General features: G+C 39.3%; 6 protein-coding genes across 9 annotated transcripts; 3 read left to right on the forward strand and 3 right to left on the reverse strand.

Annotated features, from left to right (window-relative positions):
- Positions 1 to 1,185: 1,185 nt before the first annotated feature.
- On the reverse strand, positions 1,186 to 2,295 carry LOC137957322 (citrate-binding protein-like). The gene is made up of 2 exons (XM_068805077.1): positions 2,017 to 2,295; positions 1,186 to 1,821 (listed from the first exon to the last, which is right to left on the reverse strand). The coding sequence occupies exons 1-2, from the start codon at positions 2,287 to 2,289 to the stop codon at positions 1,435 to 1,437; spliced, it is 660 nt and encodes a 219-aa protein (XP_068661178.1). The 5' UTR covers positions 2,290 to 2,295; the 3' UTR covers positions 1,186 to 1,434.
- Positions 2,296 to 2,874: 579 nt separating this feature from the next.
- Positions 2,875 to 7,253, reverse strand: LOC137955926 (small ribosomal subunit protein uS5c). The gene is made up of 2 exons (XM_068803152.1): positions 6,518 to 7,253; positions 2,875 to 3,280 (listed from the first exon to the last, which is right to left on the reverse strand). Exons 1-2 carry the CDS (start codon positions 7,171 to 7,173, stop codon positions 3,031 to 3,033), a joined length of 906 nt encoding a protein of 301 aa, XP_068659253.1. The 5' UTR covers positions 7,174 to 7,253; the 3' UTR covers positions 2,875 to 3,030.
- Positions 7,254 to 7,411: 158 nt separating this feature from the next.
- On the forward strand, positions 7,412 to 11,754 carry LOC137956582 (protein PHLOEM UNLOADING MODULATOR). Of its 2 annotated transcripts, none has more exons than XM_068804123.1 (4): positions 7,412 to 7,855; positions 8,794 to 9,188; positions 9,268 to 9,488; positions 11,237 to 11,754. In XM_068804123.1, exons 1-4 carry the CDS (start codon positions 7,566 to 7,568, stop codon positions 11,630 to 11,632), a joined length of 1,302 nt encoding a protein of 433 aa, XP_068660224.1. In that variant the 5' UTR covers positions 7,412 to 7,565; the 3' UTR covers positions 11,633 to 11,754. The 2 variants fall into 2 exon arrangements, with proteins under 2 accessions (XP_068660224.1, XP_068660225.1); XM_068804124.1 differs by having other exon boundaries at positions 7,414 to 7,855; positions 9,268 to 9,461.
- A 1,174-nt stretch (positions 11,755 to 12,928) lies between these two features.
- On the forward strand, positions 12,929 to 17,821 carry LOC137955990 (uncharacterized). Of its 3 annotated transcripts, none has more exons than XR_011113198.1 (4): positions 12,929 to 13,016; positions 13,128 to 13,258; positions 13,373 to 17,331; positions 17,613 to 17,821. XR_011113198.1 is itself a non-coding variant. In XM_068803258.1 (3 exons), exon 3 carries the CDS (start codon positions 13,439 to 13,441, stop codon positions 17,264 to 17,266), a length of 3,828 nt encoding a protein of 1,275 aa, XP_068659359.1. In that variant the 5' UTR covers positions 12,929 to 13,016; positions 13,128 to 13,258; positions 13,373 to 13,438; the 3' UTR covers positions 17,267 to 17,460. The 3 variants fall into 3 exon arrangements, 1 of the variants encoding a protein (XP_068659359.1); XR_011113199.1 differs by having other exon boundaries at positions 12,942 to 13,011; XM_068803258.1 differs by lacking the exon at positions 17,613 to 17,821 and having other exon boundaries at positions 13,373 to 17,460.
- A 1,640-nt stretch (positions 17,822 to 19,461) lies between these two features.
- LOC137955345 (large ribosomal subunit protein cL37) lies at positions 19,462 to 20,809 on the forward strand. The gene is made up of 2 exons (XM_068802249.1): positions 19,462 to 19,580; positions 20,314 to 20,809. Exons 1-2 carry the CDS (start codon positions 19,496 to 19,498, stop codon positions 20,661 to 20,663), a joined length of 435 nt encoding a protein of 144 aa, XP_068658350.1. The 5' UTR covers positions 19,462 to 19,495; the 3' UTR covers positions 20,664 to 20,809.
- Positions 20,810 to 21,165: 356 nt separating this feature from the next.
- Positions 21,166 to 25,779, reverse strand: LOC137955340 (E3 ubiquitin protein ligase RIE1-like). The gene is made up of 4 exons (XM_068802241.1): positions 25,091 to 25,779; positions 22,915 to 23,034; positions 22,044 to 22,347; positions 21,166 to 21,568 (listed from the first exon to the last, which is right to left on the reverse strand). Exons 1-4 carry the CDS (start codon positions 25,495 to 25,497, stop codon positions 21,404 to 21,406), a joined length of 996 nt encoding a protein of 331 aa, XP_068658342.1. The 5' UTR covers positions 25,498 to 25,779; the 3' UTR covers positions 21,166 to 21,403.
- Positions 25,780 to 25,961: the final 182 nt, after the last annotated feature.

Genomic DNA, 25,961 nt, shown 5'->3' on the forward strand with positions numbered 1-25,961 from the left:
TATTAAAGAACCAATTACATTTATAATAAAGTGAAATCTATTCATCCAAATTCCAAACCCTTAATCAAGAATCCAAATTTCATAAATACTGTGTTATAGACCTCCATTTTAGCATGGTCACTTGTATAATCGGAATCTACATAACCTTTGACCAACATAAATTGATCCCACATTCTTCTCATATACAATGCACATGTCCACCGTTGCCTTTACGTATCGAAAAACCTTTTTCATCTCTTCCCTATATCCCTTTTTGAGATTGGCCATATGCAGGCTATCAACACTATTGGCTTATGAAATAGCTAGCCTCCTATAAACCATAGCGAAAAATTTGTTAAATTTTTGGAGAAGAAAATAATTCATTGACTTGATTATAATTGAGTCTAATGAGTTTCTATTTATAATAGAGGAAACAAGTAGAATCATATTATAATTAAACTACTCATGTCCTAACTACAACTAAAGCTTATTAAAAATATTTTTCTTTATATACATATTTTCTAGAAACTTTTAGATAAAATCTTATTAGTGCCTTACTGGGAAATTACATGATTTTTTTAAAAAAAAATCATGAAATATTAAATGGACTTGTTAGTGTCTTTTTCAGGGAAATAAATAAAAAATAATAATCAATCTCATACATTATCATATTTATCCGATAAATTTTTATTAAAATGAATTATCATATACAAAATTATCATAAAAAATTATCTTGTTCTAAAAGCATTACAACATTGATTATCAAATACTTATTAAAAAATTATATAGTTTTCCGGCCCATCTTGGTAAGAATTTTTAGCTAAAAAAATGTTTCCTGGAAACATAAGGCACTAATGGTCCCTAGAAACGTATTTCTATTAGAAAGACTTTTTCAATATTTCCTGAAAAAAAAAACCCACTAAAATGGCCTTAGTGTGTTTGTTTGGATCACGGTGGAGCTGGTATTAGAGGAATAATGTCTGCCGAGAGTATTCAGTGAACTGGGTCACCTAAGCCTCTCCATATATATTTTAGTTTTGGTCATCCACAATTCACGGATTGTCCCCGAGCCTTTTTCAACGATCTTAATTCCAGCAAATCCAATTAGACCAATTTCAACACAAGCCCGTGAAGGCGTGAACCTTCTGTTGAGCTCTGAAAATGAGGTTCACTCGAGTTTTAAAAAGTTTTCTTTGGAATCCATTATCCTCCACCATGACAAAGAGTAGTTGGGTTTGTTTGCCTTTAACTAAAAATGATTCCAGCAATATTAAATTTTGGTGCCAGCAAGAGCTACTAGCGGATTTCTAGTCTCAAACTCAAGTTTCCAGAAAAAACAGAAAAAGCTTTCATTCTCTACTCCATCCGAAATCAACTTCATATGAGAGATGAAACAAGCAATTTCGAATCACCGTGGACAGAGAACTACTTCCACAACTGATTTCCTCTCTCGTTTCAATCGCATTTTTTCAAAACCTTGATTCCCTTCCAGCGGGACTCCATATAGGAGGAAGAATCACTCTGCGCATAAACACCACATTTGAAGTAATGAGAGGTCCCTCTTCGATCGTTCACCTCCAGTTTCAGAACCCCATTGATGAAAACCTTCACCTTCCCAGCACCAACGTCATGGATCACATTCAATCGAAACCATTTGCTGTAGATGTAAGGGACCACAACGGGTCCTTTGTAGTACGTCAGTGAGCCATCGTACACTCTCATCATCAAAGTTGTCGCAGTGCGATTTGCACCGAAGAGTTGCATGATACAGACGCCTGAAGTTCCAGTCGGCACATATCCGTACCCCTCGAATTGCCAAACGCCCGACGAGTAATCGTAGCCCTGAGGAGAAAAACAGCTAAGTTTCTGATAAAATTCGAAGAACTGCACCACGAACTTACGTGGTTCGGCTAAAACTACTCGACTTGAAGAAGAAAGAGAGGAAAACTTCACTGCTTAAAAGAATGAAAGGATAACAATGAACTGAATGTTGTTTCTGACCCATTCTTGTGGCCAAAAGAATGAACAGAGACGTACCCGGATGCGAATTTCAGTTCTAGGCTTAGTGTTGCTTGTCAAGGCGTGAGGTTTATCGGTGGAAAAGACCCACATCCTATGGACACCATTAGCGAAGCTATATCGCTCGTTTTGAAGGACATCGTACGGTCTCTGAACGTCGAAATTGGATTCATTGAGAGGGAGCTCGACAAACCCGGTTGAGGGATCAACTGGGTGCCGCTGCATGGCTCCATATCTGAAGCCTTGCAGAAAAAGCAAGAAGACGAGAGGTAAGAGAAAAGAAGAACGCATCTTTTCTTTCAGAAGTGATGTTGAGACTCGGAGCGCTGCTTGCTTGTCTTGTATTTATAATTAACACAGTTGAAAAGTTTCGACGTAGACCTGCCATTTGGATCGCTGTGAATTTTCTGGTTTTTTTTTTTTGTTAAAGTAAGCCCTATGCCTTGCTCTGTTCTCTTTTTCTCCATTTTTAATTTGAGACTCGGTTGGGGACACCGAATGAACAGTATAATAAGGTTTTCTGGGCTGCTGCTGTTGTCACGGAAAACATGGATGATGATCAAGGATGAACTCGGTTCAGCTTTCACTAAAATAATCTTTCATGGACACACAGTAGGGGATGACGGTGGCTAACAATTTTTGGCCATTTACCTATCTCAACCATGACTAACATTTTTTTCTGTTTACCCATTTAATTATTTTAGACTGGAATTAATTCCTATAAACCTTTGATACTAGGTATAATGTCATATAATAGGATTTTACACATTAGAGAGCTAGAATTAACTCTTGGTATTTAATAACAGAGATTTATTTAAAATTTTGAATCTTTGATATATTTTTTTTAATGCTTTTTCAATCTCGGCAATGGGACAGATCCTTTCAATCATGCAATAAAGCCACCATTATACTTGTTGAATACAATTCAGACATTTCATTACCGTAAACAAAAGGGTCTACAAAAAAATGAGAAGAAAACCAATTACAGTTCCTCTACCTGGCGAAGGAAAATTACAAGGTGCTTCTGGATAATCATTTCCATAATTCCTCCATTGGAATCCCACGCTCAAGAGCAACATCTCGAAATTGTCTCATCTTCTGAACTGCAACCACGGTGGCTCTGGCATTGTTTAGAGCATTTTTGCTACGAAGTTGCTTTCCCAAAGCATTCTCCACACCTGCCATTTCCAATACAATCCTAACAGCACCTCCAGCAATGACACCCGTACCAGGTGAGGCCGGTCTCAACATCACCTTTGCCGCCCCATAATCTCCATCAGCTCTTTTCATCCACAGAATCAATACCAAGTGGAAATAGTTTAATAACAAGTCAAGAAAAGTTTGTTATAATAGCTCATCCTATCCAATAGCTTAGATTAGTATGATAAAGACAATCATGAGAAAAGTTATTCTCTCTTGGGAACATGTAAGACTTCTTTGCCACAGTCGAGATAGCTAAAGCTTTATTTCAAATAATACCATTTAATTTTAACCTCAGATCAGCCACCATCTTTACATTAGTACATAAATACAGTATATAGTTCTATAGTAGGACACATACTATCAATAACTACTTAACCTGATGTTGCAGGCAACATGGTAAAGAATGTTTTCCTTTTTCTTTTCCAATTTTGAAACCCTTAATATAGTGAGACTCGAGTCCAAAACCCCATGCCAGAAACCCCCATGTGACCATTGGCCCAATCCATTAAAGTATAGCAATTTCAGTAGTAGTTCAAAAGCTACTATAATGAAGTCCTCAAATTCCAGCTTCAATGAACCTGGAACTACTCCATCTTAGGACAAAGCCATAGAGAAGCTTGCTTTAGAATGGCTGTGGTTAACTAAACAAGCGGCAATCTGACCTCCTCATCAGAGATAAAAAAATACAACCGGGAGGTTAAAATATGTTCTTGCATTTCCACATTGATGTCAAACCCCTCCTGAACCTTCAGATAAATCATTAAGCATAATCTTACATGCAGCAGTGGCTTCATAGTCTCATTTATGGAGAAAGTGACTCTTATTGATTTATCAGTAACAGAAATTGAAGAGGGACTAGACCTAACTCAGTAATAAACTACAATAAGAGGTCCACTAGCACCAAAAACTCAGGAAAGCAACTCCATCATAAAACATCTTCCTCTGTTATCACCTTTCACATGGGACCAAGAATTGCAGTAATTTTTAGCCAAATGCGACCTACAAATGTATCAACCAACCTCTGTGAAAACCAATTAAACAATATTTTATCCTCTCCCCCTCCAACAAGAAACAGGAAGCAGAAAGTGCCTGTGTTTCCAGAGTGACCTCTGGGATTCAAGTTTCACCAAACCATGCACTTCAATATTCGAATAAAGAATCTCTATATATTTAGACTAAAAGAAAAACTACTATTACCTATTATATTAATAGAAAATTTTCCTTTTAATATTTCAGAAGATGAGAAAAACTGATCAAACACCAAAAAGAAGTTTCATATAAATGCTAGGCCACCTTACACCCAGTCCTCTCCATCCTACACATTCAGAACACTGTAAACAAATGAAAGTGAATTTTTTGCATCCCAAGGCTTGATTGTCCAACTCTTGCTTACTTAGTTTACCCCATCCAGCGAATAGACCAAAGATACGTCTTTAATCTCAAAGAGTTGCACCATGTCTCTCCTCTCATTTGTGGGATAAAGTAAACAATCACTGCATTAAAGCTTGACTTGGTTATACCCCACCTCTCTCCCTCAGTCTCGAACAACCCATCCATGAGACTAGAAGAAAAGACCTCACTTTGAGAAACACCCTAATATTACAATTGAGCTACATGCATGTTCCTTACTTTCTGTTTTTTCTTTTAATCCAAACATGTTCCCTACTTTTTTTTTAATCCAAATATGTTCTCTAGTTTCTTGTTCATCTCTTCAAACACTTTAAGAAACACCTTAATATTACAATCGAGCCACATGCATGTTCCCTTCTTTCTGTTTTTTTTCTTTTAATCATGCTCCCTACTTTTTTTTTAATCCAAACATGTTCTCTAGTTTCTTGTTCATCTCTTCAAACTATTGTTTTTTCTCTACATATGTAGAAATCTTTGACATTACAAATCAAGCACACAAATAGTTTTTTCTTGATAACAAGTATAGAAATAGTTTATCACTTCTAAAAATCATCCATTCATTATATTAGATCCAGAACAGTACTCAAGAGCCTCTTCAAGCCCAAAAGGCATAGAAATATCATTGAGCTCACTTTTATTTTCTGAGAAGTATCACAGGGGTTTCACTATGTCAATTCACTCTAGAGCTGCTTAACTGTTTCCAGCTCTGTCACATGTTCAACTGAAGATGTTTTCATTCAACAACTTATCCAAGTCACGTGAATCTTTATATGCTAATGAAGCTAGTCAAGACATTTTATCATTCTCCACCAAAAGCAAAAGTGCATTAACCTTTGTGCCAACTAAATTATTTCTGTCATTGATTCATATTATCTGATGCAATTGCAGTTAATGAACTATGAAGCTAATGCAGTATAACATAAGCAGTATTCAACTATTGCCTTAGTTAACGGAAAAATCAATTGATGTTCTTTTCAAAACTATGGTCCACCAGAAACATTAGAATGCGAAACCAGTTCACATATCTCATGAAGGAATCTCTGTCAAATTTCGGATGTTTGCCTGTTACTGCTGCACTATTGGATGTTAAAATGATGTCCTGACTCTCACATCAACTAATAAAAATATAAAAGGATAACAAAACAGCCCATGAACCAACCAAGATTTACCAGGGTAAAAGATTACAGCTTAATGAAGAAAGATGTTTTCTTTTACGATCAAGAATGAAGCAAGACATATCCCTTTTACATTATATGCTAACAAAGAAATAAGTATGTTTTTTTTTTAGTAAAAGGTGTATATTATAGATTAAGCTTAAAAATCAAAGTGACACATTGATGCAGACTAGGTTTCATTACCTTCACATTAGTTATGTACTTGGCAACAAATAATCACAATTGCAAAATTGAAGTTTCTTTAAACAGACATTCAACTTTGGCCTTTGGAGTTCTAAAATATAAATATGAGCATCAAGAGACTCCAATGGAGCAAAGGAAATATGAACTGGAAAAGGCAATGATACTAGCATCTCTCAAGTTTATAATATAAACGACAGTGTAATGATATTTGCCTAGATTACAACAGTTCACAGAAGGGAATGGAAGAATTTGACAACGTCAGTTTCTTTTTTTTTTTCAAAACACGATTTGACAACTTCAGCTTGAATATAGATAACACCTCTAAAATAGCTAAATTTGTACATCATAAAAATTATGCTCAACAATCAATCACTTAGGAAAGAAATGACAAGTACTCCAAAACATCGAACAGGCATTGTAAGGCGTAACTGCACAACTTTGAAACGCGTATTTAACAATGTAAGAATGAATAATAAAAAAATTGCCGAACATTTCATAATCAACACAACTAAAAGAATTTTCCACAACTAAAAGTTGCCAAAGCTCACCTGTGAGGAAAGGTCGAGTACTTTGTCAATGGCACAGTCACAATATTCCTCCTCGCATCCCTCGCTGACTTTTCGACAGCACCAATAACTTCCTTTGCCTTCCCAACCCCTACTCCAACTTGCCCTTTCTTATCCCCAACAACCACAATAGCCCTAAAGTGCAACTGCTTCCCTCCTTTCACCACCTTCGTCACCCTCCTCACCTGTACGACATTCTCGTCAAACCCATCTTTAATCTTCTCCTTCTTCCTCTTAGAACCAAACCCAGTTGCTTTTTTTATTTTGGCATCCATCACATTCACATCATTACCGAGAACACTGACTCCACTGTAAGCAGGCCCATAAATTTCCTCATAGGCAGCGGCAATTTCCTCTTCGGTCTCCGGAGGGCCTTCGTCGAAGCAGGGTGGAGGCGTGTAGCCTTCCGGCGGTTCAGGCGGATCGAAAGTGAATTCCTCATTTGGGTCGAGATTGTCGAAGAAAGAGGTGTCAATGTCGCTGGAAACGGCTCTGATAGCGAGGGGCCTGTGGAAGCCAAGGTATTTGGGTTTAGAGGGGCGGAAAGAAAAGTTGGAGAGGAAGGATTTCGGTGGGGGGAAAGAAAGGGATGAGAAAGAGGAGGAGAGCGCTGCAACGGCAGAGGAGGAGAGCGCCATTGAAGCGGAGAGTGCGAGTGAGAGAAATGAGAAAAATGGGTTATCCCGAAGAGGATAGACCGGAAAAGCAAAGGAGTAAAGTCCCGACGAAAAAAAAAAATCTAAAAATACCATTTAACCAACCATGTTTAAAAATATAAGAAGTGCGAAAATGAATTAACATCTTCAATTAAAAAATTAAACCTGATAGATTCTACGCACTTGCCCTGCAATAGTGCCTGGAGAAGTGGCACGAGTTGAAAGTGGGAAGGAAGTGAACGACTTGAGTGACCGCATCGTCCCCAGCACGACCACGCCGCTCTCGGACCTCGTCTGTTGGTAAGAAAGGTCTCCGATTTTCTTTCGACTCCGCTCTCTCCAGCACTGCGAATCTCTCTCTCCAGAATCCACAGATGGTCCGGCGTCCTTGGCACGAAGGCCTCGGCCTTGCTGCGATCTCCTATATCACTGTCGATTACCTGCGCCATGTCTCCCCGACGTGGCACGGGCGACTGCAGCCATGGCTGTGGTCTGCTCTGGCCCTCGTCTTAGTGGCTCGTGTCCCCTTCTACAAGCACTGGTCTTCCGAGCTCAGATCTGCACTTCCCTTCATCGCTTCCTTGCTCTTCATGCTCTCTGCTTTTCTGGTTGAAATGCTCTCGGTTCGCTTTGCTTCCGTGGTCTTTGGTCTCGACTGGCATAGGTAAAAATACGTCTTTTTTAGTGTTTTGGACAAAATAATGAACTACGCGTTTATATTTTCCGAATTTCATTTTTTTTCTTCTTTTCGCGGATATTGAACTGATTCTGTAGCTACGGGTTGTGGGCTTTCTTCATATTGAAGTACCATTGATGGGAATAGAGTGAATAAATTATTTTTTGTTAAGTTCTGGGTGTGTGAATTCCTTTTAAATGTGACCAAGGGCGGGCGGGTTACAGAACAGGTGGTAAAAAAAAAAAAAAAAAAAAAAAAAAAAAAAGAAAGAAAGGATTGGTATCTCTAAACTTTATCGTAATTTCAAGTTCTTTGGCTGGTGAGTTTTGCCCACGAGCGTGTTAATGCTTCTTTGATTTTCAAAAATGGAGCTTGAATCACAGTTGCTATAATTAGAAGCAATTTTGAGTGCTGACAAACGTGCAAAATATACAGTCAGGGAATAGTGATAGATGGAGATGATTTGTACATATCGTTTTAAACTTTTTCCTGAATTTTCTATGTGACTCTTGGCTCCATCTCTGGCTCAGATTGGGGAAATGTTGATGGGTTTATGGCCGAGTTTCATGTGTTTCGATTTCATTTTAATGTGGAGTAAAGCGCTCATAGATATCTCTAGTATAGTCTGTTATAACCATAACATGGTCAAATACGAGAGTACTAATACATCATTATCTGATCTCCAAAAGTGGATGGCTTCTTGTACTGGATGCACTTTGAACAAGTATCAAGCCATTTAGTTGTGAGGATAATTTGACTGTTTATGAATTTCTCTGTTGTACTTCTACATTCTGATTTCCATGTAGTTGAAATTTTCTTGATCTTTCATCAATTCTTTAGATTGATGTCCCGTTTTCCTATTTTAACCTTTTGATGCTACTGAGTCCTGGAATTTATCATAGATCATTGTAACTTAATTTGAGCAGGTCTGCCGCTCCCCTTCCTGATACTGGCCAGTGGTTCTTCCTAGCTCTGAATGAGAAGCTTCCTTCTTTTGTTGTTGAAATATTAAGGGCCCGAATCATTGGGCTTCACCACTACATAATGTTGTTTCTGATGCTGGCCTTCTCCGTGTTATTTAACTCTGTCAAAGCTCCTGGCCTTGGGCTTGCTGCAAGATATATGTTCACCATGGCGGTTGCCCGTCTTCTTCGGGCCATGACATTTGTCTCTACAATTCTTCCTTCTGTGAGGCCCTGGTGTGCTGCATCCAGGTTCAGGATGCCACTACATCCTCATCCTTGGGCTCAGAAATATTATGTGCCATATGCTTCTGATTCCGATGCAATCAACGAGCTCATACGACATGATACCCTTCATGGTTTGTGCTACAAATGCCAAGTGCTTACCTATTTTTATATCTGGAGTGTTTCATAGACAACTTGTATATTATTGTGCAGAGAATGCCGGGAAGTACCCTGGTGAATACCGGCCTGATTGGGGTGCAATGAGCTTTCTAGTTGATATGTTGAGACCAACTGTTTCGGAGGGAGATTCATGGTTTAGTTTATTAAAGTTGGCAGGTGGGGGCTGTAATGATCTTCTATACAGTGGTCACATGGTTGTGGCTGTCTTGACTGCTATGGCTTGGACGGTATGCCTGTATCACTATATTGTATTGGTGATTTTCTTATCTGAATTTAGCCTGCTCATCAAACAGTCTTATTTGTTGACTTGTTTGATCCATTTTCTTTCACAACAAATAATGATAGTTGAGGAGCAGATATTTAGCGGGTTTGATTGGTTATATAGACTTGCTCTTTCTTGTACTAAGATGATCTTCACATAGGATTGCTTCAACCCATTGTAGTATGTTTTCTTTATCCTATTGGTTACAATCTTTTCATTTTTCTTCAAATGATGGTAATACAGTATAGAACAGTGACACCTCAAAACCATACCTAATTTGTCTCAAGTTTAACCAAAAACAATTGTACCTTTGAATAGGGCAAAAGTTCTCTGGCAAATGTTTGCATTGATGACCTTAAATTTTTTCTACATTTTGTCAGTGATGAAGCCACACTCCAAACTTTCAACAGTGCATTCTGAAGGTGCCTGAAATTTAGTTTGATCTAACCATGACTATACCTGAAGTCGATCTCCTATCCTTTCCAGAAAACTTATTTATCTGGAAACAGGCAGCAAAGTCTGCATTTGAACAATCAGCTTGACAAGGAGGTTTTGCTCTTGTTACTTGGATATACATAGGGCACTATTGAGTGTTTCGACGTAGTTACCAAATTTAGCTTCTAGCTGATTTTTCCTACATCTTCAGTTGGGAATTTAAAAATCTGAGGTTAGAGAGGAGGGATTCTTATCTGACTTTTAGAATCCCTCCCAACTTATTATCGGCATAATCCTCTTTAACTTTAAAAAGAAAATTTTTTCATCTCTGAGAAGTCAATTCCAAGCTTGACTGCCATCCCTACTCTTCGTTGCATAATATAGAGGTTGACAGAAGAGAGGAAGGGGAGACTCTCCCTGTCAGTTGCTATAAGAGGGGAAGTGGGAGGGCTGGGGCAGGGTGTGGCTTCCCCTTCTTCTTACATTTTCATTTTTATATTATTATTTATTTTTCAAATCCATACTGTTAGTGGGCATAATCCCAAATGTGCTAATGTTAGGAAAATCTTGAAGTTATCAGTCAAAAAAAGTTCTGTACTTTAACATGTTATCAGGGGAGAGTGATTGTTCTATTGGCCTTAGTTTGTGCCCCATTGTTAATCTGTTTACACCTGGGGGGGGGGGGAAGGTTCCTTAGCTAGTCATTTTGGCATATTAGATGTAGAGCCACTAACTAGTGATTTTCTACATCCATGAGAATCCATGGAACTCACAATCCATAGATTTACTGAATGAGGTGAATTTTGAATATCCAATCTCATTAACCCCTCAAATTTCTGAGCTACTCCCTTAGTTTTGGTAGATTTTATGACATTGCCATGGCTGCAGTGGAGTTTCTTTAGTAAAAGGAAAAGTGTTTTGGAGTTCCTTTTCTTTTAATTTTATTAAAATATAATGGTTCCTGTTATTTTTTCTCTTGTAATCTGTGTCCAACACGACACAGACCGGCATGTGTTGTTTGGAGTCCCTGTTACGTCTTCTCTAGTCTAGGTTCAACATGGTTGGCATGTGTTTATTGTGTGTACTCTTTGAAAAAAAAATCACTTAAAATATGAATCAAATAATTTTCTTTTTTATTTAAAAAAATCTTGCCAACACATCCAACATTTTAGTTCCCAGACTTGTTTTGTGTTTCCTGCTACATTCTGCATGATAATATGGTTTTCATGGTTCTTCTCAATGTTTGTATGTTATTGGAACACCTTCGATTTAAAATGGTAACCTCTAACATGAACATACTCACAGGAAGCATACGGTGGTTGGACTTCTGTTCTTATATGGATCCTGGTCCTTCACAGTGGACAGAGAGAAATACGTGAGAGGCACCATTACACTGTTGATTGTGTTGTAGCCATATACGTGGGAATCCTCTTGTGGAGAATTTCAGCCTTTCTCTGGTCAGCCAAAGACAGAAATAGAGCTAAGAGACTCGGCAAGTTTGATGAAGTCCAGGGCAAACTAATGAAAGCATTAAAAGATGCAGACATGGATGAGGTGAGAGAGATTTTGAGAGCGGTTGAATTAGCCGGACAGGAGCATCACAGTACAAGAGAATGGGCCATCCGTGCATTCGCTGCTGTGACCATTGTATCCTCATTAATTATTTGTCTTCTAGCCTTTTTGTGGACTTCTGATGGGTAACCACGTTGTTTTGTTGAAAAGCTTGTTGTGTAATTTAACCATTAAGACACTGACTGAGCTTGTAAAACCTGAACAAAATGGAAGCTGCTCATTTTCAAGAATTTTTCCTTTTTACCAATTTAGCTTCTTGCATGCACAAGCAGTCGCAAGGTTGGAAGAATTTTTTCTTGTTGGATTGTCCAAATGATAATTATAGTAGTAAAATCCACTAGTAGGGGGATTAGCAGCTCTAACTCAGATTTCTACTGATAAATCTTGTGATTCTATTACTGACAATCGAGGTGGAATAAGATGAAGAGGTGGAATAACAATATTTACAACAAATGAAATATTTGGTCTAGTGATTGTAAAATATATTAACTTCTCGACTAATCTATGATATTTTTCCACATCAACATCATCTCCATAACCATCATATAACTTTGCATTACTATCCATAGGAGTATCAGCAAGTTAACACCTACCATTTTTGTCTCGTTCAAAGAGATCAAGTATATGTTTTTGTTTGTAACAAAATAATGTCAAACCTGAACAACAACACTTCAATTCTTATAAAATATTTGAGATATCCGAAGTCTTTTGTTCGAAACTCCTTACATAGATCTATTTTCACTAGAGTGATGCTCTCAGAATCGCTTCTAGTAACAATAATATCATCAACATATTAATAACAAAAAAATACGCTTATTAACAAGCACAAAGTGATCTATCATAAATCAATTAAAACCCAACTAAAGTATTATTCTGTTAAAATTATCGAACCAGGCTCTAGGGAAATGTTTAAGGCCATATAGAAATTTTTGTAAATTGCATACCATCTCCCCCTCAATTACAAACCCTGGTGGTTGATCCATAGAAATGTCATCCTTAATATCGCCATTAAGGAATACATTCTTCACATCAAGTTGATGGATGATCTACTGAAAATTGACAGTAAAAAGTAATAAAATATATATTAAATGTAACTTGGCTACATGAGATGATTTTTCCTTATAATCAATAACATAACATTGGGTACATCCCTTAGCCACCAAACGAGCAACAGCGCCATCTGGATTATGTTTTACGATGAATATCCATTCACTCACAACCCATTGTTTCCTTGTGCAGAGGTAGGGTAATCATGTAAATTCTCCCCTTGTTTAATATTAATAAAATAGTGGGATTCTGACCTGGAGATCACAATAGGGGGCCTAGGCCCGAGGACCATTATGGGCTTCTGAAACTACTCACTTAACCGCCTCGAAAACAGACCTTCACGGTCCGCAAGCATGTTTTTGAGACTGTTAATCTGTTAATTGAAATCTGCAGCATATATTTCCTGCTCCCTCGTTTCCGTTTGCATCCCTCGGCGTTGGAAATTGTAGAACCCCGCCAGGGTAAGGTAAATTTCCACTACCCCGTCCCCGGAACCGTATCGTAGCCTTCCTTGTTAGACGTTAATTTTTCATTTTCTTTTTTATCTAACGTTGCCCGTGGATTTCTCTTCTTTTAGGTTTTTGCAGGGCTTACCGTGTGTTCGTTGCTAAGAAAGTGTTTGAGTTTCAGCGTTTGAACTCATTCCCGGGATTTGGTCAAACTCCAGTGAGCTCTGCGCGCTACGTTTAACTCTTCTGGAAACCTAGGGTTGTTGATTTCATAATTTTCAGTTCATTTATCTGTTTTGAGTTTACTTGTGGTTGGTTTCGGCTTTTATTGTTGATTTTTTTTTTTTTTTTTTTTTTCTCTTTGTGATTTTAGAACTGAGATTGGTGAGTTAGGATCGTCGGTCTGTAAATTAGGCTGCGAAAGTAGAAGTTACCAAAAATGGATGCGATAGATTCCGACGTAGCTAGAATCCAAGAAGAAAGGAGAAAGAAGGAGCAGGAACTTGCTTCTCTGACTGCTGTTGCCTTTGATAGAGATCTTTATGGAGAGATCAACCGCTTTGAGGGTTATGAGCGTTCAATCCCTGTTAACGAAGATGAGGAAGACCAAGATGTGGGTGAAAGGGAAGTTGCCCGTAAATTGGCTTCTTACACTGCTCCTAAGTCCGTCATGAAAGACCTGCCAAGAGGAATGGGGGATGAGGACTTGGGGTTCAAGAAGCCGTCCAAAATTATTGACAGAGAAGATGAGTATAGGCAAAGGAGACTTAATCGGATAATTTCACCAGAGCGAAATGATCCTTTTTCTATGGGGGAGAAAACCCCAGACATAAATGTGAGGACTTATGCTGATATTATGAAAGAGGAGGCATTGAAGAGAGAAAAGGAAGAAACACTGAGAGCTATTGCAAAGAAAAAGAAAGAGGAAGAAGAGAACAAGGCTTTGGACCATGGCAAGGATGCTGGATCAGCGCCTGCTCTGGCAACTCAGAAGAGGAGAAATCGATGGGATCAATCTCAGGATCAGGAGGACAGTTCTAGCAAAAAGGCAAAAACTACAGCAAGTTCCGATTGGGACATGCCAGATTCAACGCCTGGAATTGGCCGATGGGATGCTACTCCCACACCTGGTAGGGTGGCTGCTGATGCGACCCCTTCACTCTCCAGGCGGAACCGTTGGGATGAGACACCCACGCCAGGGCGCTTAGCTGATGCAGATGCAACGCCTGCTGCTGGAGTCACTCCTGGGGCTACACCTGCTGGAATGACATGGGATGCAACACCGAAGCTGGCCGGGCTTGCCACCCCAACTCCAAAGCGTCAGAGATCAAGATGGGATGAAACACCTGCAAGTATGGGTAGTGCTACACCGCTGCCTGGGGCCACACCTGCTGCAGCATATACTCCTGGTGTCACCCCTGTTGGGGGCTTAGATCTTGCTACTCCAACACCAGGAGCCATCAATCTCCGTGGTGCCATTACCCCTGAGCAGTATAACCTTCTTAGATGGGAAAGGGACATTGAAGAACGCAACCGGCCCTTGGCTGATGAAGAATTAGATGCTATGTTCCCACAGGAAGGTTACGTGATTCTACCCCCTCCTGCATCTTATGTTCCCATCAGAACACCAGCAAGGAAGCTTCTGGCCACCCCTACCCCATTGGGGACTCCTCTATATGCAATTCCTGAAGAGAACCGTGGTCAGCAATTTGATGTCCCCAAGGAAGCACCTGGAGGCTTGCCTTTCATGAAGCCTGAGGACTACCAATACTTTGGTGCTCTCTTGAACGAAGATGACGAGGAAGAGTTGTCGCCTGAAGAACAAAAAGAGCGGAAGATCATGAAACTGCTCCTTAAGGTGAAAAATGGTACTCCTCCTCAGAGGAAAACAGCCCTACGACAGCTTACAGACAAGGCACGAGAGTTTGGAGCAGGCCCTCTTTTCAATAGAATTTTGCCCTTGCTGATGCAACCAACCTTGGAAGATCAGGAGCGCCACCTTTTGGTTAAAGTTATTGACAGGGTGTTGTATAAATTAGATGAGCTCGTTAGGCCCTTTGTGCACAAGATTCTGGTGGTCATTGAGCCTCTTTTGATTGATGAAGACTATTATGCTCGTGTGGAGGGTAGGGAAATCATCTCCAATCTCAGCAAAGCAGCTGGCTTGGCTACAATGATTGCAGCAATGAGACCAGACATTGACAATATTGATGAGTATGTCCGTAACACTACTGCCAGGGCATTTAGTGTTGTTGCCTCTGCACTAGGAATTCCTGCACTTTTGCCATTTTTGAAAGCTGTGTGTCAGAGTAAGAAGTCATGGCAGGCTCGACACACAGGTATCAAAATTGTCCAACAGATTGCAATTCTGATGGGGTGCGCTGTCCTGCCACATCTGAGGTCTCTTGTGGAAATAATAGAACATGGGCTTAATGATGAGAACCAGAAGGTGCGAACAATTACTGCGTTGTCTCTTGCTGCTCTTGCAGAGGCTGCAGCACCCTATGGGATTGAGAGCTTTGATTCGGTCTTGAAGCCTCTGTGGAAGGGTATCAGGTCCCATCGGGGGAAGGTTTTAGCAGCCTTTCTAAAAGCTATAGGTTTTATTATCCCTCTTATGGATGCCATGTATGCCAGCTACTATACAAAGGAAGTCATGTTTATACTGATTCGTGAGTTCCAATCACCTGATGAAGAAATGAAGAAGATTGTTCTCAAAGTGGTTAAGCAATGTGTTAGCACAGAAGGAGTAGAGGCTGATTATATCCGGAGTGATATCCTTCCAGAATTTTTCAGGAATTTCTGGGTTAGAAGGATGGCTTTGGATCGCAGAAACTATCGGCAGCTTGTGGATACTACTGTGGAGATTGCAAATAAGGTGGGTGTTTCTGATATTGTTGGTAGAATTGTTGAAGACCTTAAAGATGAAAGTGAACCTTATCGAAGAATGGTAATGGAGACAATTGAGAAAGTTGTAGCTAATTTGGGGGCATCAGATATTGATGCACGGCTAGAAGAGCTTCTAATTGATGGCATCCTATATGCATTCCAAGAACAGACTAGTGATGATGCCAACGTGATGCTTAATGGGTTCGGAGCTGTGGTAAATGCCCTTGGTCAAAGAGTTAAGCCTTACCTTCCACAGATCTGTGGTACGATAAAATGGCGTTTGAATAATAAGAGTGCAAAGGTGAGACAGCAAGCTGCAGATCTAATTTCCAGGATTGCTGTTATTATGAAGCAGTGTCAAGAAGAACAGCTTATGGGCCACTTGGGTGTTGTTTTGTATGAATATTTAGGAGAGGAGTACCCTGAGGTCCTTGGGTCCATACTGGGGGCACTTAAAGCGATTGTGAATGTTATTGGTATGACTAAAATGACTCCCCCAATCAAGGATCTTCTTCCACGGTTAACCCCTATTTTGAAAAATAGACATGAGAAAGTGCAAGAAAACTGCATTGATCTTGTAGGCCGAATTGCAGATCGTGGAGCTGAGTTTGTCCCTGCACGTGAATGGATGAGGATCTGTTTTGAACTTCTTGAAATGTTAAAGGCTCACAAGAAGGGTATCCGGAGAGCTACCGTAAACACATTTGGTTACATTGCTAAAGCTATTGGGCCCCAAGATGTTTTAGCAACCCTGTTGAACAATCTGAAGGTTCAGGAACGTCAGAATCGTGTCTGTACAACTGTAGCAATTGCCATTGTTGCTGAGACTTGCTCTCCATTTACTGTCCTACCAGCATTGATGAACGAGTATCGGGTCCCTGAGCTGAATGTGCAGAATGGAGTCTTGAAGTCTCTCTCCTTTCTGTTTGAATATATTGGAGAGATGGGGAAGGACTATATTTATGCTGTTACACCGTTGCTTGAGGATGCTCTTATGGATCGGGATTTGGTTCATAGGCAGACCGCTGCTTCTGCTGTTAAGCACATGGCACTGGGTGTTGCTGGTCTGGGCTGCGAGGATGCTTTGGTGCATTTGCTTAACTATGTGTGGCCAAACATATTTGAGACATCTCCTCATGTTATCAATGCAGTAACGGAAGCTATAGAAGGGATGAGAGTGGCATTGGGTGCGGCTGCCGTTCTTAATTACTGTCTCCAGGGGTTATTTCACCCAGCAAGGAAAGTAAGGGAGGTTTATTGGAAGATCTATAACTCGTTGTATATTGGGGCACAAGATGCACTTGTCCCCGCTTACCCTGCTTTGGAGGATGAGGAGAACAATATCTATAGCAGGCCAGAATTGGTGATGTTTGTCTGAGTGCTGACTGGTCTACTTAAATATTTTGTTGTCCTTCCTCGTCCACTACCAGTGCAGTGAGGCTGGTACTTCTCTTAACTTGTTTTCGCCACCACTAATTTTGCTTGTTGTTACCATACTTGAGGGCAAATCTATAGTTGATTATGTTTACCTTAAATTTTTAGTAAGGAAATGTAACGGAGCTATTTAACCTACTTCTGTGGCATGTTATGTATAATATTTGTTACAGTCTTATTCTTTCTGTGGTTTTTGGAAATGCTCAGTATTTTTCGGTAATTCATAAAAAAAGATTATGTGACGCCAGGATTAGTTTTTTTGACTAGTAGTTGCTTCTATCTAATGGCAGTACTGGAGGTCATCCCACAATAAAGCCGGCAGGCTGGTGTCTTGGTGGTAAAGACAGTTTCTGGGGTATGGTCAATGGAGAGCGGGAGGGCCTCCCTTGTAGCATCCAGAGGACGGCCTGATCTTTTGATGGAAGCGCCCTAGGCCTCAAATTTTGTACAGCCGGCAGGCTGATGTTTTGGTGGTCTATGGAGAGGATTTTTGGTGGAAGCCCCTCTAGGTGTCAAAAATTTTGTGCTACCGGTAGTGTTGGTGGAAACCCACCTTACTGAAGTACCAGCAACATGACTATGAAATCAAAGATTTTCATGGAATGTGGTCTGATTATAACCCATGAAATCAAAGATCTGAGCTGAGCTGCAAGAAAATGTTGCCATCACTGGAAAGAGATATTGGGAAAATTATTTAATTGAAGGTTGAAACACCATGGAATAAAAAAAAAAATATGGTGGACTTGCCCTTTGTAAACTTGCAGACTCTGAACTATGTCTTTGTATTTAACTAGTGGATTTAGTAAAGCAGATTTGCATTTTTACTTTAGAATAATTTTTAAATATAATCTTCTTATCTGAATATATCATCTAAATATTATATTTTTATAAATTACCAATTTAGACAATAATTTTACTAAAATATTTTCAATTTACTATTTCAAATAAAAGGGGGTAATTAGAAAATTCTACATGAACTTGCCACACCACCTTTGGAAATTAACTGTCATAAAATGATGATTAGTGAAGGAGTCAAATTTCTTATTCATAACCTTAAACCCAATATCAGTATAAAAAATGTGAAGAGAGGCATCAAACTAAGTTTTTATTTTATTATATAAAATTTAAAATATATTAAATACTTCTAATTTTCTACCATAAGAGATACACTCAAGTAGAACGGCTGAAATAATCAATAAAAGAAACAAAGTACTTATAATTACTAGGAACTAGACTTGGTCCTCGTACATCAAAATGTATTATCTCAAACTGATTATTATTTTTTGTTTGATTCAATGGAAATGAATTCTGATGACTTACACTAAAACAATAAAACAATAAGTTGGATGGTAATGGAAACAACTTAACCAATTTTGCTAGAGAAGGATATCCTAACAGCAAATGCCACCGGAAAGATGAGCTAGCAAGAAGGAAATACTAAATGAGTAAGTGGTGAACCTTCCAAGTGATAAAGTTTTTCTTTCTCCTTGAACCAATCATTCTCCTTGTCTCGAGATCTAGAAATACATAATGAGTAAGATAAAATATTATGAAATAGCTCATTAATTTTGTAAGTTAACTAAAAGTTAATCAAATACTTTCGAATAAATAACACTAATTTTAATGACAAGGAGGATGTATGTTGAATCTTGCCTACTCCATGAACAGGAGAAACATACTTATCGACAAGAGTAACTTGTTTAAAGGAATAAGATAGACTAAACTTCATGAAAAGAGTGGACATACTTGACATGCGTGACAATTGTAAGGCCATTGTTGAAGCTTATCAAGTGAACATTATTAGAAGAATGATTGGTATGTCCATAATGTATGCTTCTATGATCAATCACCTTAGCCTCAATCATGGCCAGAGTTATCTTGGCCTCATCCTTCGTTGCCCCCTCCATGTCCACAAGTGTGGCTTATACTAGGTTCAGTATAAACAACACTTGTTTAGTAATGAGTTATTCATAAATTACTTCGTAGGCAATCTGTAGTTTCTTATAAAGTTGATATATAATCCGTATAGGACTGTCGGACGGTATGAAAGTTCCGGTTCACAAAATTAACGCTGGAGATTCAACCTGAATCTTTATCGTTTTATCGTCTCGTCTCCGTGGTTTTTATACCAGCAGCTTATCCAAAAAAGAAGCTCGCTCGGACGGTAGGAGAGATGGCTCTCCTCTTCCTCTTCCCTCTCTCTTCTTTAGCTCCTTGTTCCTCTTCGTCCCCATCGATGGCGATGGTAGTAAATCCCTGTAAGTCTCATTTTCTGAATTTCTTTTTCTTTCTTCTGATTTCCTGTGATTTAATGTTGGATTTTGGTTTTATATGTGAGGAATAGTGGAAAACTACTGGTGCCGAACCCAGTCTGGTTGAGGGTTTTGTTGATTAATTGCTGGTTTGTCAATTTGTTATAACCTAGCAGTGAACCTGCAACTGCTGGAGCTTTATGTTGCTCTTGAGGAACTTTCTTGTTCCTTCACATTTTCCCTTTTTTTCTCTTTGTTCGATTGGCTCATTGTTTTTCATTTCTTTATTTTCGTTTTTCTTTTCTACGCTTCTGCTGTTCGGATTATTGTAGTTTAGCTACAAGTAAAGGACTTTTCTTTTCTAAGAACCTCGCGGTTTCAAATTTTTTTTCTTTTTTTGTCTGTTGCTCTTCATATGGTTCCATTTTGCATTCGTTTTTTGTTTTTGGACGAATTGGGTCCTTTAATTTTCTTAATTTTAGCTAAATCGGCCGCCTGGACTTGTGGGATGGGACCTCTGAAATTGTCTTCGGAGCTCAACAATGATTATGTGCTTACATCTGTAATGCTTGTTACCCTCGTCCGACGCTTCTCGCCAGCTGTTTAAACGTCTATCTAATGGAGTTATCTCAGTAAAGACATGTCGAACTTTCTCTCATTTGCTCACCCTCCCTCTTGACCCCTCTTCTATTTAAGATTCGAACCTTTATTAGTTGCATAATTTTGTATTGGTTTCCAGCGTCCTGGTCGCAGAGGGGAAAGCTGAATTTCCAGTCGAGCTCCTTGGATAGAGTTAGTTTTGGCACTGGTACTGTTCGAGAGAAAAAGCAGCTGGTTCTTCGGGCTTCGTCAGAGATAGATGAAACAGGTGCTGAAGGCTCAGAGCCATCGGCGAAGCCATCAGAAGAGTCAGTATCATTTGAAAATCTTCCTTTGGAATCTAAGCAGCAAATGATACTTGAACAGAGAATGAAGATGAAACTGGCAAAGAAAATAAGGCTGCGAAGGAAGAGGCTCGTTCGCAAAAGGAGGATGAGGAAGAAGGGTAGGTGGCCTCCCTCAAAGATGAAGAAGAACAAAAATGTTTGACTGTACCATGTCAGGTTTATAACTAGCTTCAGTTTCTGATTGAGTTTTTGCGTTCAAATTTTTGTTCTTTCCCTATTCTGAATTGTCTTGAATACGTTCCATTTGTAATTGATGACACAAATTTCAGGTTAAACACCTTGCAGATACCCTTATTGTTCTCTAAATCAAAATCCTCCAAAAGAATAGATAACATGTGAAATAGAACAACAGGTTGAACAAGAACATGTATATATTTCAAACCCAGCTAGAAATCGCGCAGAAAGTTAAATACATCTTTGTCTGAAAGCCTTGTCATATATAAAGTAGAATGGTTGCTAAGAATGGGGAAAACTCCTCACCAGGCAATTGAATCTCAGGAACTCACGTTTGTTATCTATTTTACACATACTTACAAACTTGGTTTTCTTCTAAAAAGGTCGCCAGCCCCATTTGGCCAGTATCGATTGGACTTGATGCAGCACTTGGCCTCTCTCCGTCTCTTCTTTTCAAGAGATAACAAACAGCAGGAAGTATAAGATATTGGATTGAGGACATTGCAAAACAGGTTTTAATGTGATTCTGAGCCAGTGAAACAAATATACACAATTTCACATGCTCGAAACGGCACAATTGTACGATCCCATCCAAAACAGTACAACAAGAACCCCGAAGCAAACAATCATCTTCGCTTTCTCCCTCCTCTCCTCTCCCCTCTCTCAATTGAAGAAAATTCGCCATATTGGGCCCAACAAAACGAACAGTCAGACCTGTTCGTCCCCCCCTCTAAGGATGTTGTATTTGCAAAGTGGGCATGTAGCATTTATACGGAGCCATTTGATGATACAACCCGAGTGGAAGTGGTGGTTGCATGGAAGCGAGTGAAGCTCCACTCCATCCTCATACTGGGTTAAACAGATACAGCATTCCTACAACAATGGTACTCATGTCAGTCAAAAACAAGCTACCAAACTACATGCCAACTCAGGCATGAGAGCAACAGTGAGACTTGTATTTACCACTCATATTTTAGCTATTGGATGATGCAAACACAAATAGAATAATAGGAAAACAGTTAACAAATGACCCAATCCAGTTGAGCCAGGTAAACTGGCACTAGAGCCTTGAACAGGGTCATTTACAAGCAATTAACTGGATTTAGAACGCCTGGTAAAGCTACCCAGATCAGTAACTGGATTTAGAATGCCTGGTAAAGCTACCCAGATCAACCAGTCAACTGTGACCATGAACCGGGTGACATCAACGAAGTTAGTCAAATAGTCATAACTAAAAATGAAAAGACAAACACTTTAATATATTAACATTATATTAAAGTGCAAATGGGCATTTGGGCATACCAAAAATACCACAAAAAAACACACTGAATGAAGGGGAGGTACCAACCGAATCATCAGGTGAAAGAGCAACTTCATCTGTTGAACCCCCAACCCTATGCTGTCTTGGTAGTACTGGAACCCCCTGCTGCCCATTTAGATCAAAATTCTCCTCCAATGGACTAACCCGGCGATACCTGAACTTGGGAAGAACACTAATATCTGCCTCCGATGCTCCTTCCTGACCCGCCACAGCATATAAAAATGCTATTATGCAAGGCAAGCAACAGCACAGAGCAATTCCAATGATGCAAGCTAGTAAGATGCAAAATATTGCAAAAAACACATCAAATGCAAGAAAAACCACTGTTAACCTGCACATGAGAGTAAAAATCCACGGTGAGATCAGAGTGTCATTCTAACGTGCACCAGATATAAGTTACATGAAATTGTAAATAACCTACAAATTTACTGGAAATTCTTTAAGACTCGTCATACCAGTGCATCATACTTACCCAGATCTGGTAGTAAACAAAAGGTTCTAACTAGTGCCCAGTAGCAGTCCTAAATAAAGGTAATATACCTCTATGAATAATCCCAATATAGGCTATTACCTATCTGCTTCAATATTGGGAAACACTTGCACACCAATTTTGTACAAATTGCAATTTGAGAAATAAAAATTAATGTAATTTTTCCTAAAGTAGTTGAAATGCATGCTGACAGTTCACTCAGATTTTTTTAGCGTCTAAAGCTCCCTGGTAATGCAATGGATAACTAAACATTAATATAATTTTTCATAAACAAGTTGAAGTATGGCCCTGCAGTCTGTAGGCAGTCATTTGACTAAACTATCTCTTCTCACAATTCAACTTTTTTTCAAGGACAAAAAATCTTTTGCAATCATCTAGAATAAAAAATTAAAAAAAAAGATCGTTTACCAATACAGACGAGGAGCATCTTGCAGCAATGCTTGGCCACCAACCACAATCCAGTAGAACCCGACAATCCACCATAGAAAGGAGACCATGGTATTTGTAGACTCCAACCTTTTGGCAAAGCTGAGATTAAGAGGCAAAAGTCAACAAAAAAAAAGTCTGACTAGACATAAATAAACAATAAAAAATATATGAACACTTCTTATTGTTTTTCTTAATCATGACAAACAGTCGAGAAATCCGGTTTTCCAAACAATTACAAATAAAGCACACCAATAATATCATCAGCGAAACTAAATAGGGTCCAGCAAATATGAGTGACACACATCCCAGTATATCTAAACTACACGCTCAGATTCCACCTAACAAAATGAACCATTATAACTTTTGTATCCAAACACCAGTTGAACCAAATGAATAGCACCATTTAAATAGATTTCTCAACCTAAACCACATCAAAGGATCAATGCATGATTAGCAGAAAAACACAAGCAAAGACAATGTTTTAGTGTTTTTGTAAATGTCAGTTACCCATAACACATACAACTAACTTAATGCAGGCGAGACTTCGACCCAGGACAAAGAAGAGCAGATCACACTCCAATTAGAATCTAAGTGATGATACTATATTTACTGCAAAAACTTAAATTTTCAATTTCTGACCTTCAACAAGTTAATAAAATTGTCATATGTTTAAAAAAAACAGAAAAATCAATAGACACAATAAAGTGGCTTTAATTCTATAGAGTAACATTTACGAATCTATCAGAAATAAGGTCAACCAGTTGCCAAACATGGATATAATTTGCATTCCAACTCTCTGTACTGCCAACTTTCTCTGTGGTGTAGGACATTAGATGTAACCTCAAATAACTGGTTTTCATAACATGGTAGCTTAACACAGACATAAGCTTATGTTTACACATAAAAGTCAGGAAATGTAGGTTCCAAGCCAATGCCAGGGCTAGTACCACACTCTAAATCTGACATTCTCAAAGCAACTTTAGTCACAAATACAAATGGCCAATCACAGAACAAGGTGCTTCAAGATGGAAACTTTAAAAAAAAATACAGAGCTGTGTTTTAAAGATACAAAAGTGAAATCATAGAGGAACAAACAAAATTTCAAGGACACAATTACAAAACCATCTTCTTAGTTCTCTAAGAGAAAGTTATTAAAAGAGCTGTGCTCAAAGAGGATAATCCAAAGATATATATAATGAAGAGACTACAACTAAGACAAAGCTATTACTTAGAAATATCATGTGGCTGCCAAATATCATAGAGAAGCCTGGTAAGATAGTTGAGAAAGCTACACTTTAGTCAACCAAAATTTGCATTATTACAAGCACAGTGCAAGCACTACCAAAGCCACAATGAACAGACCAAGGTCCACAAAATCTCGAGACTAAAAAGCCTTGACCACCAATATAGGGTTTCTATGTGAGTCGCAGATTTCCGTCCAACCCCTTGGACATCAATGTGATAGCTCAAGCCCCGGAAGGTCCACAGAAGCCAGTGGAATCATGTAAATAAGTGCAGCCGGACATTTCATCAGTCCAGAAGCATTCAGTATGGAATGAACCTCCATGGCCAGAGCTCTAAGCAGATCGTACAAATTGTCCATTTATTATAGGATAACAGGATCAATGCCTAAAGATGTACATAATGAAACAGGATACATCCTAGCGACATGTATTTCTGATATCTTTATCTTAATAGCAGATAAAGGAAAACCTGGTCGGCTAAAAATTGGATAAATAAACTCCCGATAAATATGAAATAATTTAAATTCCTGAAGCTTTGAAAGTTGAAACTCATCAAGGAAACACAAATAATGACCTTGAGAAAGCAATCGACTCCCTTGCGAACCACAAAACTCAACAGTACACAGACTTGGAACTTAAAGCAGCAAGGAACCTCCAAGAAATAAGAAACTGAAAATGAAAAGTCGGATCCATGAAATGCTATATCGAAATAATAACACGAAAATAAAAAAATTAAACACAAGAGTGGCTCCCGCATGGGGGAAAAATCCCCACGGAAGAATAGCAGTTTTAATAAAATAGGCTTCAACTCAGAAACGTAAGAACGCATAAGAAAAAACACAATCCGGAAACGCAGCCATTGAGTTAGCTCCAAAATATCATGGGTGTACAAGTTAATAGGGATTTCGTACCTGGATCCCCCATAGGGGGTTGCATTGTCCTGACGACGAACGGCAGCCACCCTCCTCCGATACTCCAAAAACACAAAACCCACATGCAAAAGGCACTGAAGAGCGTAGCCAGCAACCCAGACTCTGAGCGGCGCTGAAGGCCTCTCCCGGAAAGTGGTCAAGAGGACAACGGACGACACAATGACGAACGCAAGGTTCCAGACGAGGTCAAGGACGACGACAGGACGGGAATAACCCCAATCGGTATGACGCTCCTCCAACTGAAATGCGGCGGTCTCGCGGACAATCCTAGAAGACGAATCCCTCATGATCCGGCGACTGAGGAGGAGAGAGAGAGGGCTACAGGGGCTGGGCGGCGATCGAGGGTGGAGGAGAGGCCCACCTGAGGTGGGTTCGTCGTCCTCCATGGTTCTTGCTGGGAAAGGAGAGGTAGGAGGAGACGAGGAGGGGAAAAAGATAAAAAAGGAAGGGTGGTCTTGCTGTTTTTCTTTTGATCCCTCTTTTCCTCTCTTTGTTTTGTTTTGTTTTGTTTTGTTTTGTTTTGGTATAATGTTTTAGCCGGTTGCAGTTGCACAGCAACAGCGGAGGAGAGGTAGAGAGGACGGTGGAGAGAGGGTTTCGGTGATGAAGGGAACGCAAGGTGACTCGTGACTGGAAACGCGTAAAGAGAATCATAATTATTTCATTTCATCAACTCCACGGTCCGACCGAGGTGGTTCCCGATGTCGGGAAATTTTGGTTATTTACACCAGCACTAAAGTTAGGCAAATAATTAAACAAATAACTGGAAAACAGGAAATGCGGTAAGTGGGTTTTCCAATATCGTCTCTTTAGGACGTGAACATACATGCCCTTGGGGGGGTAGGGGGTC

This window comes from Aristolochia californica, unplaced genomic scaffold (assembly GCF_029961685.1).
Source record: "Aristolochia californica isolate CCGP_79_NKW_82.1479 unplaced genomic scaffold, dmAriCali1.0.hap1 SCAF_2, whole genome shotgun sequence".
NCBI lineage: Eukaryota > Viridiplantae > Streptophyta > Magnoliopsida > Piperales > Aristolochiaceae > Aristolochia > Aristolochia californica.

What these genes read in the sequence shown, in the direction of transcription:
- LOC137955340 (XM_068802241.1), bottom strand. Translation starts at nt 25,497, where the DNA reads ATGGAGGACGACGAACCCACCTCAGGTGGGCCTCTCCTCCACCCTCGA. An exon ending in ACCCCCTATGGGGGATCCAG is followed by an intron (nt 23,035 to 25,090) that starts GTACGAAATCCC and finishes TCTTAATCTCAG; the next exon opens with CTTTGCCAAAAGGTTGGAGT. An exon ending in GATGCTCCTCGTCTGTATTG is followed by an intron (nt 22,348 to 22,914) that starts GTAAACGATCTT and finishes TCTCATGTGCAG; the next exon opens with GTTAACAGTGGTTTTTCTTG.
- LOC137956582 (XM_068804123.1), top strand. Translation starts at nt 7,566, where the DNA reads ATGGTCCGGCGTCCTTGGCACGAAGGCCTCGGCCTTGCTGCGATCTCC. An exon ending in ACGACATGATACCCTTCATG is followed by an intron (nt 9,189 to 9,267) that starts GTTTGTGCTACA and finishes ATTATTGTGCAG; the next exon opens with AGAATGCCGGGAAGTACCCT. An exon ending in TGTATCACTATATTGTATTG is followed by an intron (nt 9,489 to 11,236) that starts GTGATTTTCTTA and finishes ACATACTCACAG; the next exon opens with GAAGCATACGGTGGTTGGAC.
- LOC137955926 (XM_068803152.1), bottom strand. Translation starts at nt 7,173, where the DNA reads ATGGCGCTCTCCTCCTCTGCCGTTGCAGCGCTCTCCTCCTCTTTCTCA. An exon ending in TACTCGACCTTTCCTCACAG is followed by an intron (nt 3,281 to 6,517) that starts GTGAGCTTTGGC and finishes GTGGATGAAAAG; the next exon opens with AGCTGATGGAGATTATGGGG.
- LOC137955990 (XM_068803258.1), top strand. Translation starts at nt 13,439, where the DNA reads ATGGATGCGATAGATTCCGACGTAGCTAGAATCCAAGAAGAAAGGAGA.
- LOC137955345 (XM_068802249.1), top strand. Translation starts at nt 19,496, where the DNA reads ATGGCTCTCCTCTTCCTCTTCCCTCTCTCTTCTTTAGCTCCTTGTTCC. An exon ending in GGCGATGGTAGTAAATCCCT is followed by an intron (nt 19,581 to 20,313) that starts GTAAGTCTCATT and finishes ATTGGTTTCCAG; the next exon opens with CGTCCTGGTCGCAGAGGGGA.
- LOC137957322 (XM_068805077.1), bottom strand. Translation starts at nt 2,289, where the DNA reads ATGCGTTCTTCTTTTCTCTTACCTCTCGTCTTCTTGCTTTTTCTGCAA. An exon ending in GAACTGAAATTCGCATCCGG is followed by an intron (nt 1,822 to 2,016) that starts GTACGTCTCTGT and finishes TTTTCTCCTCAG; the next exon opens with GGCTACGATTACTCGTCGGG.